Consider the following 19397-nt stretch of genomic DNA (forward strand, 5'->3'; position numbering starts at 1 on the left):
AAGGAATCCACTCATCCTTCCACTGAGAGAACTTTTCTAAGATCCTACTTAACGTGTATCCGAGTGCTGGGCACCCCCATGGCAAAAATGGACTGGTCATTTTCTCGCTTCCTAGTAGCTCCCAGGAAAGGCACATAAGTAAAAGATTATGGTGTAGTTGCCGAATCCTAAGACAGAGTAGAGCAAGTATGATGTTGTAAAAACATGAATGAGTCAGTTTGGGGGTGAGGGTCTGGGAGACTTCACAGAGGTGACATTGAAGTGAGTTCTGTAAGAATAGTAGAACCTAGAGGAAAGAATTCCAGTGGCGGCGGAGTCTAGAATTGAAGCCTTCTGGTTCCTAAGTACATTTATTTTTGCCTGGACATGCTCAGCCTTTTAAGACTTCATGTAAGTTTCTCATCTACCAACTTGATAAAAATATCACAGTGGCTGGAGAGGTTTGAGTTCTTACTACAGCTGTGTCCTGGGGGTGAATGTGAATTCCCGAGTGAAACTATGTCTTTTTTTTTTTTTTAAGATAGTTTTTTTTTTTTTTTTAAGATTTTTATTTATTTATTCATGAGAGACAGAGAGAGCGAGGCAGAGGGAGAAGCAGGCTCCCAAGGAGCAGAGAGCCCGATGCGGGACTCGATCCCAGGACCCTGGGATCATGACCTGAGCCGAAGGCAGACGCTTAACCATCTGAGCCACCCAGGCGCCCGAAACTATGTCTTTAATTCTGAATCGGACCAGAGCACTGACAGAGCCATCCTCAGATTTTACTAATTCTTCTGTACTAGGTTTTCCCCATCTTTTGTAATCCAGGTGGCATTCACCTCATTTGAAAATCTTTAAACCCATTAATTCTTGTTCTGTGTGATTTCTTCCTTGGTATGTGTTGGTATAGCCACTCTATCCCCTTCCCTGTGTAAAAGTCTCTGGATCTCCACTTTTTCTTACTGAAGCAGAACCTGCCTGCCTATTCAGAAACCCCATGAAGGGAAGCTCACAGTGTTGAGGCACTATACAAAAACATAACATAAACTTAAGTTTTTTTTTTTATTCATTTTTTATTATGTTAATCACCATACATTACATCATTAGTTTTTGATGTAGTGTTCCATCATTCATTGTTTGCATATAACACCCAGTGCTCCATGCAGTACGTGCCCTCTTTAATACCCACCACCAGGGTAACCCATCCCCCCACCCCCCTCCCCTCTAGAACCCTCAGTTTGTTTCTCAGAGTCCATAGTCTCTCGTGGTTCATCTCCCCCTCCAATTTCCCCCCCTTCATTCTTTCCTTCCTGCTATCTTCTTCTTCTTTATTTTTTTTTTTTAACATGTATTATTTGTTTCAGAGGTACAGGTCTGTGATTCATCAGTCTTACACAATTCACAGTGCTCACCATAGCACATACCCTCCCCAATGTCTATCACCCAGCCACCCCATCCCTCCCACCCACCGCCCACTCCAGCAACCCTCAGTTTCCTGAGATTAAGAATTCCTCATATCAGTGAGGTCATATGATACATGTCTTTGTCTGATTGACTTATTTTGCTCAGCATAATACCCTCCAGTTCCGTCCACGTCATTGCAAATGGCAAGATTTCATTCCTTTTGATGGCTGCATAATATTCCATTGTGTGTGTGTGTATGTGTGTATATATACACACACACATACATACCACATCTTCTTTATCCATTCATCTGTCGATGGACATCTTGGCTCTTTCCATAGTTTGGCTATTGTGGACATTGCTGCTATAAACATCGGGGTGTACGTACCCCTTCGGATCCCTACATTTGTATCTTTGGGGTAAATACCCAGTAGTGCAATTGCTGGATCATATGGTAGCTCTATTTTCAACTTTTTGAGGAACCTCCATACTGTTTTCCAGAGTGGCTGTACCAGCTTGCATTCCCAATAAACTTAAGTTCTCTTGAGAATGGAAACTCATAACTGAAGATTGCTAAGGAAGAGGTTACTCACACCTTCCTCATTCTTTGCATAATTAAAACAAAACAAGATCATGATGAAGGTATAAAGTAGACAGTAGAACTAAATGCATTGCTTCTTTTTCTCCTTTATTTCAAGCTTGCTTTGCCCCCTAAACCCATACGTATATACACATTGTATATTAATTTGGAAGTTTTGAATTGATCACAAGAAGATAAATTACAAGTATTGTAAATTAAAGCCTGTAGTACTTGTCTTCACTGAGCAAAACAGAAACAATGAAAAGGAGATGCATCCAGTGACTAAGATGAAGTTCTGCTCAGCAGTGTGGGAAGACTGGTGGTTAAAAACCAGGCATCTTCCATGTGGCTTTTCCATTAACTCACCATGTGATCTCAGACAAACCACTGCATTTTCCCTCCTCTAGATCCCGTTTGCTCTTCTGTAAATGAGCAGATGAAGGTAGAGGAGTTGCAGCGTTCTGATCCTGTCCTGTAGCACATAGTTCATTGTCCTTGCAGTACTGTTTTTATAAAATGATCCTTATCCGTTTAAGAAACAAAACAAAGGAGCAAAGGGGGGAAAAAGGTGAGACAAACCAAGAAACAGACTCTTAACTACGGGGGAATGGAGGAAGCAGGTGATGGGGATTAAGGAGGGTACTTGTGATGGGCATCGGGTGATTCAAATAAAAACTTTAAAAAAAAAATGTGCAAATAGAATAAAATGATCCTTGTCCTCAGAGCTTGGGAGAATAGAATATTATTTTCTTTAGGCAATTCCTCAAATTTTGAGAGCTAGCTAGCTTTTCTTTTTCTCTTATCTGTTAATTATTGAAATTGGGGTTTGTATGGTGTTTCTTGGTGGTGGTGGTTTATTTTTGCCTACCTTTGTCAGAGGGGACCTCATGTGGTAATTCTCCAGTCCAGGGATTTATGCTTTATCATTTCACATCAATTGAATTCCCTACTGGAAGTGGTAAAACCCACTTCATACATGAATACATATTCTTAGTGTTTTGTTGGGGTTTTTTTATTTTATTTTATTTTTTTATTTTTTTATTTTTTAAAGATTTCATTTATTTATTTGACATAGAGACAGCAAGAGAGGGAACACAAGCAGGGGGAGTGGGAAAAGGAAGGGAGAAGCAGGCTTCCCGCCGAGCAGGGAGCCCGATGCGGGGCTCGATCCCAGGGCCCTGAGATCATGACCTGAGCCGAAGGCAGTCGCTCAACCAACTGAGCCACCCAGGTGCCCCTGTTGGGTTTTTTTAAGCTAGCATCAGTGGGTACATTCTCTGTGTTAAATGGTTTTTATGTTGTATTACTTCACCCCTACACAAGGGGTGGATTTTGTGGGTGTCCCCATATTATGCCTTATGTTCTCCTGTTGTGCTCAGACCCTGTGGTGACACCAAGCTTATGTGTAAGATTGAGCATCTAGCTGACATGGTGTCTTGGGCACTCACCTGTACTCTGGGCTTCCTGTCTGGGCTTATACCTCTTGGCCACTGACCCCTCAGATTGCCTCTTAAACTCTCTGACTCTTGAGCCTTATAACTCTGAGGCCTCTGCTTGGTACAATAGCCAGATGCCACATCATTGTCTTTTTTCAGGCTGACCACAGTCCTGATAAGCAATAAGAACTACGGTCCAGAATATGTGCTCCTTTGTGACCAGCCGGCTTTATTCTCCTGGTTCCTGCTCCTGGTCTTTGGCTGACTTGCAGTTTGCTATTTATAGATAGAGTCACTGAGACAAGATATGTGGGATTTGAAGGTACCAGGGGACTGGCAGTTCTCGTTATTGCCTGAGCTTTGTTTGTTTTGTTTGTTGTTGGTGCCAGTGGGAGGGTTTGGATAAGCTGGCTAGAATTAAAAATCACTGGACTCTAGGGAACAAGTGTCCATGCTTGTTCTTCACCTAGGTTCTCTGCCCCGTCAGAATATGTCAGCCAACTCAGACAGCGGAGTTGTCTCGTCAGATGTGCTTCTGCGGCCCCTAGTCATGCCTCTTCCAACAGGCAGCACCCTTGCATGGGGAGGGGCGGGGTCTACCGAACATACTGGCCCCTGGAGCCCCAAGTTAAATTCCCTCTGAGCTGGACATAGCAACAGACCTGTGATTCCTTGATGCACATTTCAACCTTCTCATTGAGATGTAAGAGTGTTAAAACTGAGAGACCGGAAGCCACCTTCAAGATTCCCCACATTTTATGGATGAAGAAACTGAAGCTAGGAGCAATTAAGTGCAGTACTCGGAATCGTAACTATTAAGTGGCACAGAGAGATTTTAAAACCTGGTCTTCTGACTTCAAGCCAAATTAATTATTTCCCCACAAACCCAAATTAGAAGGTGTCAGTGAATTGAGGCTGCGCATGTTTGTTGGGGGCAGGGAGTGACTAGTTTCTGAGTGGATGGGGTTGTTGAGGCATACCTGATGTCTAAGGTATTTTCTAAAATGTGTCTCTGGCTTGTTTGGACAGCATTGCAACAACAGCCTCCCGCCAGACTTTCTTAACTTTCATCATATATTATATATACTTAATTCTATCATTTACTTATAATGTATATATATATAAGAAGGCCAGGATTCAGCTGTATTTCTTCACCAAGCCTTTCTGTGCCCAAGATTCTCATCTTTCTTTTTCCCCAATTACTTAGTAGAATCATACCTTTCTGGCACCCCCTTTATTTCATTATGCATCTTCACTTCCCTTTCCTTGGAGGGAGCTTTGCGGTAGAGTTAGATGATCTTGGTTCCTTGCCAGTGAACCTTTATTGGCTTCCATGTGTATTACTACTAAAGTGCCTAAGGTCGAGAGGAACGAGAGGCTCAGTTTATGTTCGGGACAGAGGTTAAATGGAAATGCACATTTTTCGAGGATTTCAACCCCACCACTCCTGACCAAGAATGTAGCCCAGTGTTAGGTACTGTAGAAGGCGTATATGGTTGGTTCCTGCACTATAGTTGGGGACTTGAGAGAAGCTATGTGAATGGTATGAGTAGTAGAGAAGGGGTACTTGGAGACAGGCTTCAGTTAACAAAACTTTCCTGGGCTGGGCTTCGGTTATCTCGTCAGGTTTTATAGATCAAAGAGAACAATCTTAACTTGCCCTTTTTTTTCTAAAAGCATTATTAAAAACTGTAACGAGATCAGTGCAGTTGATGGCAGATGGCTTTAAAACAATCTAGCCTGACTTTTCTTTGTCTTGGAAAAAGGCATCTCATGTATTCTTGAGAGAATATTTCATGATGGTAACTTACAGGGGAAGCAACAAAAATCAGCTATGTTCAAGGTAGAATATGGCCTGTCCTTTCAGTTTAACTTTCTTTTTTAAGAATTTCCTTTTATGGATTCTTCAGTCCTGAATGTACAGTTTATAAACTCAAAGGCCAGCACAGCAAAGGACTGTGCTGGATTAAATCGGGGCCGTGGGCCCTGCCACAGATTGCCAGAGTCTCTGCACTCCAGAGGTCAGAGGAAAATCAACTGGCCCCCGTGTGTTCACATGGCAACTAAGTCAGCTGACTGGGAAGAGCAGGGCTGGCGCAGGAGGGAGGGACCCCGCTTGTCCAAGGAACCAGGGGGGAGCAGGGTCAGGAATCAAAGTGCAAGGCAGGGAGGGTATGTTGTCACACAAGTGTCTTGTAACTGGGATATACGTCTCCAAAGCCCTGATGGCTGAAATCCGTGAAGGAACCCTTTATTAAACTCTGCTACGGTGCAGAGCTACAGATGAAGCTCTCCCTGGGCTTTGGGGATTCCACTCGTCAGTTTTCAAGTGAATTTGATAAGTTGCTATGACAGCAAACCCACTTGTGCTCTGAGAAATGAACGCCTCCAATTTTGATACTACATTAAGGTCTTTTTTAAGTGAAATTTTGAGCCATTTTCTGAAATCATTGTTCTCGAAGGGTTATGACTGGGAATTGGCAAATGAGTCTTGTCTGTTTTTAAAACGGTTTTTTGAGTGGGTGAATGGGGAAGTGTGGGCATAGTGTCAGATAAGTGAACGTGTGGGTATGCATGTATCTATATCAGTGAAAGCCGGAGTAATTACTATCCTCAGTACCCAGATTGGCACCATACCGTGTTGTAAATTGCAGATCTAAACAGAGTGCTAGCTCACAGGAAATTACACTTTCAGTTTAACAGTAGCATTTGATTGTGCAGAAAGTAGCAGGTTCTTTCCTTTCTCTTTCTTTTTCGTTCGTTCTTTCACACTAGTAGGTACATACAGCACCCAGCTGCTGGAGGAGAGAGGAGCTTTGGGGGAAAGATAGGTTTTGTCATGAATACTGGGGACTTGGTGTGATGTCACTGCCAGCTCTGTGTGATCGTAGGTGGTGTTAGAGCTCCAGGAGCGAGGGGGGAGAGCAGTCGAAGAGACGATGTCGCTCTCAGACAAGCAGCCTGCCTCTTGCTCTGCCGCTTACGGCCAGCCCTGTCAGGGCAAGCCTGCAGAGTGCCGAATGGACCCCCCAAAAGAAATCCACCAAGCTGGATTTGAGTGGCAGAGGACAGAGGGCAAACTGAATGAAATCGGACTGAATGTCAGCATGGATGGGCAGCTGAAAGACGGGCTTGTGAAGAATGCCAGCTTCCTGGAGCAGAATAAGCTCTGCTTCTTTGAGGGGAAGCTAGACAAAGAGCTCAGCACTGAAGTGCAGGACAAGGAGTATCAAGCAGCCTCGGGTCACCTTGAGAGCAGGTATGTGATTTCAGAAACCTGCCATTCCTCGGGGGGGATCTCAGTCCACCAGAAGGCAGCTGAGTTCCATGTGGGACCCGGAGAGGGTCCAGACAAGAACAAAGCCTCTACAGTTCAGGGGATGGTGGCAGGGAAGAATGGGCCAGAGACCAAGAGCCAGCCAGATCTGGATTTCCCTGGGGCTGCTGACATCCCCACCCAGTATGTTAAGGAGCAAGAAACCAGTGTTTGGAACCCCAACTTTCATCCAGTGGCTCAGGGCTCGAGGGAAGCAACTCCAGGAAAGGAGAACGGCATCACCACCGGCTGCCAGGTGACTGGGGTGGTGAAGGATAACTCTGGGCCGCCTGAATTTGAGTCCTCCCCATCGGTGGCCATCGCGCGCCCAACCCCCACAGTTGAGCCTTCACCCACTGCCTTTCCACCGATCACTATGGTGGAGTTCCCACAGGAGTATGTAAGTGCCAGCTCTCATGACCGAGACCATGAGAAGGAGCTGGAGAGATTGACTTTTCCTGAGGAGGGGGCTTTGCTCAACCAAGTACCCCAGCAGAAAAAAGCAATGCGCCGGGCCCTGTCGGAATGTTCTCACCTCTCGGTTCCCCCAGCTGTCAACCTTGCAGATAAGTATCCTGAGCTCCCTGCCCGAGAAGAGCTTTCTTCTGGCCTGCCGCCTCTTACCAGTAGCCCCGCGCCAAGTCCTACGCCCAGGAAAGTGGGGGCTCCTGCCGTAAGGCGCTCCATGACGGTGGCTGAGGAACAGACAGCTAACTACAGATTGATCCCCGGGGAACTGCCCATCCCGTCTATTGCAGAGATGCCTCCTTTCATCTGTGAGGAACCTGTGGCCGAGAAGAGAGAAGACCTGACCCCCTTTGGCAACAGCAGCAGCGACAGCTCCGGGAAGAAGGAACTGGGCCCTGCTGGGTTGTGTCTGCATGGAAAGCTGGAGCAGATTCCTGAAGTAAGCAGCAGGGAGAAAGGACAAGAAGGTGTTAGTGAAACAAGAACGGATTCCTGCTCCCAGCTCTGCCAAGGAGGTGAGAAACAGCCAGGACAGACGGCTCTGGCGGGGAAGAAAGAAATTGAGGTCACTGCAACCCAGAGCACTCCATCGTTCCTGTGTGAAGAGACCCCACGTGATGGTATGTTTCTAAATTTTGCCTCCATGGGGAACAAGCAGACAGCAAGGAAGAAACCGAAGTGACAGATTACCGGCAGGAGCGTTAGGCAGCTTGTTACCGCCGGAGTCTGTGTGCCTGGGGAAAGCTGAATTCTTTGCATTGGAAGGTTGCTGGGAGTGAGGCGAGAAAGTGAACAAAGTGAATCTAGCTAGGTCAGCCTGAATGCTGGCATGACGGATAGTGGGGCCTGGGGGGTGTGGGCCGATGGGGTCAGAGGGTGGCAGACATAAGAAATAGAGCCCCTTACTTGACCTCATGTCACCCTGCCCACCCCATCCCCCATCCTCCCATCCCTCAGCTCCCTGTTGGTTTGAACCAGATGATTCCTGAGCCCTAAATCATCCAGTCACAACTGATTGATTTCCTTGCTTGAAAATCTGCCACTGTGTGGATTCACAATGGGCGTATCAGCACTAACCTCCTCTCATTAAGTAGCACAGCCTGGGTGCAAGCTCTGTTTTCCATTTCGCTTTTGAGAACATTTTACTTTTGTTCAAGTGGAAAAAGAGCCTTTTAAAACTGGCTATTTAATATTCTTTTCCTGTTCTTCATGTTTGACCCAATCTTGCTTCTAGTCTTCTCTTTCTGTATGTGTGGGGGTAGAATTTGTGGAGAGAAGGGAAAGAAAGGGAAAGGAGAGAGGAGAGACTTGCACTTAATAAACAACTAACCGTCAGGGTCTTTGTGGCTGCCTCCTGTGTCTTTCCCTGGCTCTTCTCTTCCCCATCCCTCCCCCCCCCCCCCCCCCCCCGGTTATTGTTGGTGGTCTACAAAAGCTTGTTTTCCTCCGAGTCCAGTTTGAGCACAAAGGGCCGTGATTCACAAGCTGCTTAATGGGGATTTAAACCATGTGTGCTGTCTGTTAAAAAAAAAAAAAAAAAAAAAAACCTTTTTCCCTAATACTTTTTCCTCTCAGTACATTTTCATGAAGTTTTTTACTCCTTTTCTCTTAAAATTAGAAGTGGTGTTTTCCTAGGGGAAGGGGTAGTAGAAAGGACCCTAGAAGACTAAACAGGGTTTTTTAACGGAGATGGGCGAAGAAGCGGCATAGCTCCTCTGTGATTTTTGACTCCAAGACGACAAGAACTCGGGTACTCTGTGCTGTTGCTTACTTCTAGCTGGGGCAGAACTGCAAGCCCCCGTGGATAGGATTGTGTCATCTTCTTGTTGATCCGCTGCTGCCCAGTTCCGTGCCATATACCTTCGAGGTGGTAATGAGTGCAGAGTTTCATTTATTTCAAAACAAGTTTATCCTAGTTCATGCTAACAGAAGTTCATGGTGGTAGAAAAAAAATTCAAGTAACTTGCAAACCTCACTGATCTATTCACCTAATAAAATGTTTTAAGTGCCGACTCTGCTAAACACCATGTAGGTAAAACTAGATAAAGATTCATTTACTTCCGTCTGCCAGTCACTATCTAGGCACTGGATATCGTCGTTAGATTGTCAAGCAAGTTATGATCTAATTGGGGTTGGGGAAAGGAACAGTGAGAGAGGGGTGAATCATGGAAACTACCTGGAGGAGAAGGAGCCTGGGACTGTCTAACATTGCGAGGGAAAGCCTTCCAGGCAGAGGAACTCATGTAAACAAAGGTATGAAGCCTAGACAGCTCACAACAGGTAAAAGAACAATGGCCAGTATTCATGGGGCACCCTTGTAAGGATTATTTAATTTCAAAGAACGGAAACACGCTCAGAGGAACTCAAATTTATAAAAAGGTGTTTATTGACAGGGAATCTCAGGGAAGCCAATTGCAGGAAGTGTAGCCAGGCTGCAGCCATTGTGTGCCTCTCAGGACATCTGCTTCGCCCTAAACACGTGTTCCATTCTCTTCCCTTCTGGGAACTGTTTTCTCTCTGCCATCTCTTATATTTTGCTGCTTTGGTGACTGGTCCGCACAGGGCATTGGGTTGCCATGGTTTGGGCTCCGTGCCCCACTTCATGCTACCTTACATCCCTTATTATCTGTTTACCTCATTCATCTGGGGGCTTCTCGGGAGAAGAGTGTAGGTTGAGCAAACGTGTCCAAGCCATCTGTACATACGTGGCCAGAAATAATGGGAGAACAAATCTAGAAAGTTGTTTGGAACCCAAGCTTCAAATGCCCCCCCTAAGATGTTTAAAAAAAAAAAAAAGTGGCTGCCTCTGACAGTAAAGTGGCCCAAAGTCGGCTTTGGGATGACTCTCCTGTTCTCAGTAGATAAGATGAACTGGAGGACAGACGATTGAGGGCAGAAATTCTTGTGACAACAGCCTGATTCGTGTAGTAGTAGCAGGTGAAATACGACATGAAGGGGAAATATAATAGGTGAAATCAACTAATCAACTTGACTTGAAAACTGGGTGTGGAGGTGAGAGAGAGAGGAGTCAGAGTGGTGCTCTGACACTGAGCCTGGGTTTCCCCGCAGCACACATACTGGAAAAATCCAACAGAAGGGAGAAGTATGGTAGAGCAGTTATGAGTTCCGTTTTGAGCATTCTTTTTCGAAACTGTGGGGACATTTGGGTGGTGGTCTCTAGCAGTTGGTTGGCATAGACCCCTGAGGCAAAGATGGAGGGTCATGGTGAGAAGCGCCATCTGGGTGGGAGACAGCAGTTTCTGCTTATGTGTATGTCAGGTGTTCTTCACTGGGTGACAATTACTTATACAGGTTGAGATGTTAACATGCTTATGTCATAGGCAATGCGACTTTGTGTTCATGTTGTTTACTGAAAGATCCTATGCCTATTGAAAAATGTTCATAGTGGTCTGGGGCTAATGGCAATAAGTCACACATTTGGTAAGATATTCTTTCAGCTTGCTATAGAAAAAAAAGACATTAGCAACGCGTAGGTATGTTTTGTTTTTTTTTTCATATATTTTTTAAAGATTTTATTTATTTATTCAAGAGAGAGCACGAGCCGGGGGGGGAGGGAGAGGGACAAGCAGACTCCCCGCTGAGTGGGAAGGCCAATGTGGTGCTGGATCCCAGGACCCGGAGGTCATGACCTGAGCCACTTAACCGACTGAACCACCCACGTGCCCCCATATTTTTAAAACAAAGCAAATTCAGTTTTCACTAAAAATACATAGGGTTTCAAACATCAAAAAGTACAAAATGCTATACATTAGAAAATCTCCTACCGAGAGAAGACCACTTGATTCACTTTTTTTGCTCCTTTCCTCTAAATACAGATAAATACCCTGAAAAGAATTCAGCAGACAATTATAAAAGGAATCTGAAAGGTGGAAACGAGAGGGCAGACTGGGAGGGAGCTCAGGACTTGAGGAAGGACAGTGCACGTGAGTTCCCTGGGTTTTGTTTCTAATCTCCCGTGTACCCAGGTCTGGGCCCTGTGGAGTACCTGCAACCTAGAAGTGCCAGCAAGCATAGGCGCCCCCCCCCAAAAAAAAGAAAGAAGAAGGAGAAGAGAAGGAAAAAAAAAGGAATGAACAAAAAGCCTACTTTTTCTTGCTAAAAGACCAGGAAAGGGGAAAGCCTATTTCCCTCCCCATAACCAGCAACAGCAGTGGGCTCAGTCCTGTTGAGCAATGCTCATGAGGACCTACCTGTTGCCCATTCCAAACCTGACAGCACTACAGTACGACCTATCCCTAGTCCCCCACAGCACCAGGGACACCCACAGGCCTGGTGTCTTATAGCCTTCTATCCAGGAGCAGAAGGGGACCTTGGGAGGTTTCCTCCTACAACCTTAACCTCCAGCAGCAAAAGGCCAGGTAAGTGTTTCCAGCTTCCGGTGGTACCTGCAGAGATCGAACGAAAGTCTGCCAGCGCCAGGCAGCCAGAGAACAAGTCAAGAGAAACTGCCTTCTTTGGGTCCAGCATCGCTCAACCCCCACCTAGTGAAACCACCTGGCCCAGGGAAGTGCCTTCAGCCCTTACTGGAAGTACCAGCAGGCATTGAGTGACAGTCTCAGGAAGCCAGAAGAACACAGCAGGCCAGAATTGCATTACAAGGGCTCTGGAAACTAAATTGTCATTGAAACTACAGCCAAATTTAAAGAGTGATTGCCTGCTAACATACAAAATTAGGACTTTAAAGCAGCCATTATAAAATTGCTTCAAGCAATGATGAATTATCTTGAAACAAATGAAAAACTAGAAAATATCAGCAAAGAAATAGAAGTTATAAAAAAGTACAAAATGGAAATTATGGATAGGAAAAATAAAATAATCAAATTAAAAACTATGTCTGATGGGCTCAATAGTACACTGGAAATGTCAGAGAATAGAGTCATTGAACTTGAACACAGATCAATAGAATTTATTCCATCTGAACAACAAGAGAGAAAATAGACTGAAAAAGAAATACTACAGCTCCTCAGAGATTTTGGGACAATAACACAAAATCTAACATATTATTGGAATCCCAGGAGATGAGAAAGAATGTGAGACTGAACAACTATTGGAAGAAATAATGACTGAATACTTCCCAAATTTGTCAAAAGACCTAAACCTGCAGATTCAAGAAGCTGAATGAACCTCAAAGAGAAAAACCCAAGGAAATCTACACCAAGATATATTATAATTAAATTCTGCAAACTAAAGACAAAGAAAAAAAATCTTAAAAGCAACCAGAGAGAAATTATGTATTAGCTGTTGGGGAACAGCAGTTCAGATGACAGCATGATTCTTACCGGAAACCTTGGAGGGCAGGAGGAAGTGGCACAACATTTTTCAAGTGCTAGAAGAAAAGAAGAGTCAAGTGCAAGTTCTATATCTGGTAAAACTATCCTTCAGGAATAAAGGGAAAGTAACGACATTCTTAGAAGAAAACTAAGAGCATTTGTTCCTAGCAGATATACCCTTAGAGAAAGGCTAAAGGAAACTCTCCAAAAAGATAAGATACCGTAACAGGAGGAGGCTTGGAATTTCAGAAATGAAAGAACAACGAGAACAATGGAATGGGTGAAAATAGGGGTAAATATACATGGACTATCCTCATGAATTTTAAAAATCATATTTGATGATTGAAACAAAAATTATAGTACCATCTGATGTGGTGCTCGATGTATGAAAAGGAAATACCTAAGACATTATATTTAAAAAGCAGGGAGAACAAAAGATCCTAAATGGAAGTAAGCAAAACCATACACTCAAAAGCAAAAAGTGAAAATGGGATTTTTTTTTTATTTGTATTTTTTTTAAAGATTTTATTTATTTATTTGAGAGAGAGAATGAGAGAGAGAGAGCACATGAGATGGGGGAGGGTCAGAGGGAGAAGCAGACTCCCTGCTGAGCAGGGAGCCCGATGTGGGACTCAATCCTGGGACTCCAGGATCATGACCTGAGCCGAAGGCAGTTGCTTAACCAACTGAGCCACCCAGGTGCCCCGAAAATGGGATTTTAAAAAATGTTTTAAGTAGCCCACAGGAAGGCAAGAGAAACAGAGGGAACAAATAAAAATAAAAAACAGAGCCACCCTCCATGCCCTCCTCACTGACACCATGCTCCAGTTCCTACTTGGATTTACTTTTAGTACCATGGTGGGAATGTATCTGGCTCAGAACTATGACATACCAGACCTGGCTAAAAAACTTGAAGAAAAAAAGGACTTGGATGCCAAGAAGAAACCCCCTAGTTCATGGAGCAGACTCCAGCACTACCTTCTGGATATTCCGATTCTGCTGTTCTTGAGGGCCTCCTTACCATCTGAACCAAAATTCCAGCCTCAGTGATTTTTCCTTTCTTCTAGATCCTCCCTTGGCTCAGAGCACAAAGGGGGCCACAAGCGAAGAACTATGCTTTCCCAACCTCCTCATCTCTTCCCTTCCTCCTTCCAGCCACTTGAGATGGCCTAAGACTGGAACTATGGTGCTAGATTAATGAATGTGACCTTTAATTAGTAGTCTCTTCCTTCATTCTTTGGGATTTCTACTACTTTTTTCCTAAAGAAAAATTGATGGGTTTGCGTAGCTGATTAGATTAAGCAATGCTGATTACACAGTAGCAATTATAATGGATGTTTAAACACTTGGTACTAAGTTATGTTTTTTGGGGGGGGGGGTTTGTTTTTTTAATTTGACAGAGAGAGAGACACAGCGAGAGAGGGAACATAAGCAGGGGGAGTGGGAGAGGGAGAAGCAGACTTCCTGCTGAGCAGGGAGCCCAATGCGGGGCTCAATCCCAAGACCCTGGGATTATGACCTGAGCCAAAGGCAGATGCTTAACGACTGAGCCACCCAGGCGCCCCCTAAGTTACGTTGTTTTGAATTAATTAAAATTAAAGTCCAGAGGGAAAAAAACAAATAATAAAATGTCAGTATAAGCCTCAGCCTATCAGTAATTACTTTAAATGCAAAAAGTCTAAATACTACAATTAAAAGACAGAGATTGGAAGGATAGATTATTTAAAAATGGCCCAAGGACATGCCCTCTACAAGAAATGCATGTCAATCATAAGGACCATAGGTAGGTTGAAAGTAAAAGGTGGAAAAAGATATATCATGTTAACATTAATTTTTGGGGGGTGCCTGGGTGGCTCAGTCGGTTAAGTATCTGCCTTCGGCCCAGGTCATGATCCCAGGGTCCTGGGATGGAGCATGACATCGGGCTCCCTGCTCCTGCTTCTCCCTCTCCCTCTCCCTGCCACTCCCCCAACTTGTGCTCTATCTCTCTCTCAAATGAATAAATAAAATATTTTTTTAAAAACCTTAATTTTTTGGGACGCCTGGGTGGCTCAGTCGGTTAAGCGACTGCCTTCGGCTCAGGTCATGATCCTGGAGTCCCTGGATCGAGTCCCGCATCGGGCTCGCTGCTCGGCAGGGAGTCTGCTTCTCCCTCTGACCCTCCTCCCTCTCATGCTCTCTGTCTCTCATTCTCTCTCTCTCAAATAAATAAACAAAATCTAAAAAAAATTAAAAAATAAAAATAATAAAAACCTTAATTTTTTTAAGTGGCTATATTAATATCAGACAAACTGGACTTTAGAGCAAAGAATAAAGAATCAGTCCATCAAGAAGACAGAGCAGTTCTAAATGTATACGCACCAAAAGGCAGAGCTGCAAAATACATGAAACAAAAAATGACAGAGCTGAAGGGAGAAATAGATCCACAATTATGGTTCAGGACTTCTACATCCCACTCTAAGCAATCGATAGAACTATTGGACAGAGTATTAGTAAAGGTAAAGAGTAACTTAATAATACCATCACACAACAGGATCCAATTGATGTTTACAGAAATTACACCCAACGACAGCAGAATGAATATATATTCTTTTCAAGATCCCATGGAACATATGCCAAGATGGATCCTAGGTCACAAAATGAACTTCAGTACATCTAGAAGATTAAAATCAGGGGCGCCTGGGTGGCTCAGTCGGTTAAGCATGTATCTTCGGCTCATGATCCTGAGGTCCTGAGCAGGGAGTCTGCTTCTCCCTCTCTGTGCCTTCCCCTGCTCATGCTCTCTCCCCTCTCGCGCTCTCCCAAATAAATAAAATCTTTAAAATAAAATTTAAAAAAAAATCATACAGAATATGGTGTCTGGCCATATGGAATCAAATCAGAAACCAATAATAGAAAGACCACAGGAAAATCTTTAATCATTTGGAAATTAAGAGTACACTTCTTAATAATCCATGGGTCAAAGAGGAAGTTATCACAGGAAATTTTAAAAATGAGAGGGTCTGGTTGGCTCAGTCGGTGGAGCGTGCAACTCTTGATTTCAGGGTTGTAAGTTTGAGCCTCAAATTGGGTGTGGAGATTACTTCAAAAAAATTTTTTTATATCTTTTAAGAAATTTAAAATGAACTTCATGATCCCAGGGTGCTGTATGGAAGTGTCGAATTACTTTATTGTACACCTGCAACTAATTTTTTTTTTTTTTTTAAGATTCCATTTATTTGACAGAGAGAGACAGCAAGAGCAGGAACACAAGCAGGGGGAGTGGGAGAGGGAGAAGCAGACTTTCCGCCGAGCAGGGAGCCCGATGTGGGACTCGATCCCAGGACCCTGGGATCATGACCTGAGCTGAAGGCAGACGCTTAACGACTGAGCCACCCAGGTGCCCCACCTGCAACTAATTACACTGTATGTTAACTAACTGGAATTAAAATTTAAAACAAAGTAAATTAAAAATAAAATGAACTGAATAAAGTGCTCGCTTCGGCAGCACATATACTAAAATGAACTGAGTAAAAACAAAAATACAACATACCAAAATGTGTAGAATGCAGCCGTAGCAGTGCTGGGAGGGAACTTATGGCCCCCACGTGCTTACATTAGAAAAGAGAAAAGATCTCAAATCAGTAGTCTAAGTTGCTGTATCAAGAAACTAGAAAAAGAAAAAATAAATCCGAAGCAAGCAGAAATTAGTGAGATTGTAAACAAGAAAACAACAAAGGAAATTTATTAAACCAAAAGCCAGTTCTTAAAAAAATACCAATACAGCTGGTAAACCTTGAACAAAATTGACAGATAAAAAGAAGACGCAAACCACTAACAACAGGAATAGGGGACATCACTACAGCCATTAAGAGGATAGAAGTGAACACATTAAGAGGATAGAAGTGAACACCAGGAGCACCTTTACACCCCCAGATTCAATAACTTAGAATAAATTCCTTGAAAAGCACAAGTTACCAAAACTCAACCAAGATGAAATAGATAACCTGAATAACCATTAATAAAATTAAATTTTTAAATTAAAAAGTTCCTGATGGATTCACTCTAGGGGCTTACCTTATATTTAAAGAATAATTAACACCAATTTTACACGTTCTCTTCCAGAAACTATGAGAGGAGGGAATATTTCTGATTCATTTTTTGAGGTCTGAATTTGTCTGATAGCAGAACCAGACAAAGACCATACAAAACAAACTACAGACTAGTATCTCTCATGAACTTAGATACAAAATGTTAACATCATATCCAGGAATATATAAAAACTGTACACAACAGCCAAATGGAGTTTATTCCAGATACACACGGCTGGTTCAGTCATCAAAAACCAAATCAACATAATCCATATCAACAGTCTAAAAATTCATAAGCACAGAAATGCATTCAACAAAACCCCAACACCCATTTATGGTAAAACACTCATCCCAAGATTAGAGGGAGAACTTCCTCAGCTTGATCAAATTCCTCATCTACAAAAAACCAACTGTAGAATCACACTTAACAGGGAAGTACTGAGTGCTTTCCCCCTGACTGGGAACGAGGCAAGGATGCCTGCTCTCACCACTCCTACTTAATGTGGTTCTGGAAGTTCTGATCAGCACAACAAAGTAAAAGGAAATAAAAGAGCATTTAGATTAGAAAGGAAGAAATAAATCTGGCTCTCTTTGCAAATGACATGACTGTCTATATAGAAAATCCCAGGGGCGCTTGGGTGGCTCAGTCGTTAAGCGTCTGCCTTTGGCTCAGGTCATGATCCCAGGGTCCTGGGATCAAGCCCCGTATCGGGCTCCCTGCTCCGCGGGAGGCCTGCTTCTCCCTCTCCCACTCCCCCTGCTTGTTCTCCCTCTCACTGTGTCTCTCTCTGTCAAATGAATAAATAAAATCTTTAAAAAAAATAAAAAAATTCCAAGGAATCTACCAAAAAACGTCTTAGAACTAATAAGTGTTTCAGCAAGGTCACAGGATGGAATTAACGGTATTTCCATATACTAACAGTGACACCATTTTAATAAAAATCCTGTGCATCAATATTTGTAGCCGCAGTAGGTGGATAGTGAAACTGGTAGAGCCGTACCATGAGCAGTGACCGCTGATACATGCAACACCACCGATGCATCTCGGAAGCACTGGGCTGGATGAAAGAAGCCAGACACAAAAGGGAACATACTGTATGATTCACTTATGTAATATTCTTGAGATAATGTTGTAGAGATAGAGAGCAGATTAGTGGCTGCCAGAGATTTAAGGATTAGAAAAGGAGCGGGGGGGGGGGGGTGGCTCTAAAAGGGTGACATGAGGGAGCCCTGTGGTAATGGCACACTTATCTGTCCTGATTGTTAGGAGTGGTTATGTAAAGCTACACGTGCTAAAATTGCACGCATGCACGTGCACATTCTCACGAATGAGTGCACATGGAACTGGACACATCCGAGTAACCTCAGTGGATTGTACCAATACCAGTGTCCTGGGTTTTTTTTTTTTTTTTGAGTGAGAATGAGAGCACGAGAGGGAAGAGGGTCAGAGGGAGAAGCAGACTCCCCGCTGAGCAGGGAGCCCGATGTGGGACTCGATCCCGGGACTCCAGGATCATGACCTGAGCCAAAGGCAGTCGCTTAACCAACCTGAGCCACCCAGGCACCCAGCGTCCTGGTTTTGATAGTGTGCTGTACTTCTGCAGGAGGTAGTGTTGGGGGAGGCAAGGTCAAGTGTGACCTTGGAAGTTCCTTCCAAAGGCCTTTTTAAAATGCATGCACAAGTGTATTTGCATTAGAAATGTATTTGCCCCCATCCCTTCTCTAGACAAATGGGTTTCCTATAATCTTAACTATTCTGCACCTTACTTTTTTTCTTCACTTAATAGAGATGGTTCCATATTGGTCATGCTTTATTTTTTCAGATACAGAGAGTACATTGATATTTCTGCCATGGTGCTTTAATCACGTTTCTATGAACAGACTTCCGGGGTGTTTCTGTTCTGTGCTGTTAGGAACAACGCTCTGATGAAGACCTTGCACATTTGCTATTTTGCTGGTGTGTGAATATGCCTCTGAAATAAGTTTCTGGAAATTGGATATCTGGATTAGAATCTGTCTATACCTAGAGTCTTCAGAAACACCGCTAAATTGCCCTGCATAGGAGTTGTACCATTCCATACACTTCGCAGCAGCGAGTATCTTCATTTATCCCCACAGGCTGTTTTCACACTGTAGGACTTCCGGCAATATGTTAGGTTAAAAATGGCATCTCAGTGTGGTTTTAGTTTTTATTTCTATGAAAAATTGGACATCCTTTCTTATTTTCAATTTGTATTTTGATTTATATTTCCTTTTCTGTAAACTGTGTTCATAATCTTTGGGCCGTTATTCCAGTGGGTTGTTGGCTTTTATGGGAGTTAGTGATTTGTAGGAGTAATTTATATAATAAGCTCTTTGTCTTTGATGTGATGTTAATGATATTTTTTCTGTTAACTGTCTGCCTTCTGACTTTTCTTATCATTTTTTTTTTTTGGCCACACTGAAGTTTGTTGTTTTGTTTTTAATTTTTCCTTAGTCAGACTGATCTTCTGTGGCTTCTGGATTTTGTGCCACTCAGAAAGGTCTTTACCACACCCAGGTTATAAATTTCATGGTATTTCATTGCATTCAGGTGTAGCCCTATTGAAATCTGGAGTTACGTCCCCACAGTGGTGCTGCTGGGCCAAGCCTTAGGCGTAGACTTTATTTCTGGCCTTGGGTCTGATTTCATGGGTCTCCTCGGGCTTGTTGGAAATCTGGGTCACTGCTAGAACCAGATCAAGTTAATCTCACATCCTCCATAAAGTGGTGCTTTACAGGGAAAGGAAGTAAGAGGAGGACATTGGATGATCTTCTGGCTCTTATCCCATCTTCAGCAACCTTTATTCTAAGAGAGAAACTCTAGTAGAAGAG

General features: G+C 43.5%; 2 protein-coding genes across 2 annotated transcripts in view; both read left to right on the plus strand.

Annotated features, from left to right (window-relative positions):
• The window catches only part of MAP4 (microtubule associated protein 4), a 129486-nt gene that overhangs the window by 88247 nt on the left and 21842 nt on the right, over positions 1-19397 (plus strand).
• On the plus strand, positions 13294-13524 carry LOC110577676 (short transmembrane mitochondrial protein 1-like). Its single transcript, XM_021687076.1, has one exon. The coding sequence runs from the start codon at positions 13294-13296 to the stop codon at positions 13522-13524; it is 231 nt and encodes a 76-aa protein (XP_021542751.1).

Source organism: Neomonachus schauinslandi, chromosome 1, assembly GCF_002201575.2.
Source record: "Neomonachus schauinslandi chromosome 1, ASM220157v2, whole genome shotgun sequence".
NCBI lineage: Eukaryota > Metazoa > Chordata > Mammalia > Carnivora > Phocidae > Neomonachus > Neomonachus schauinslandi.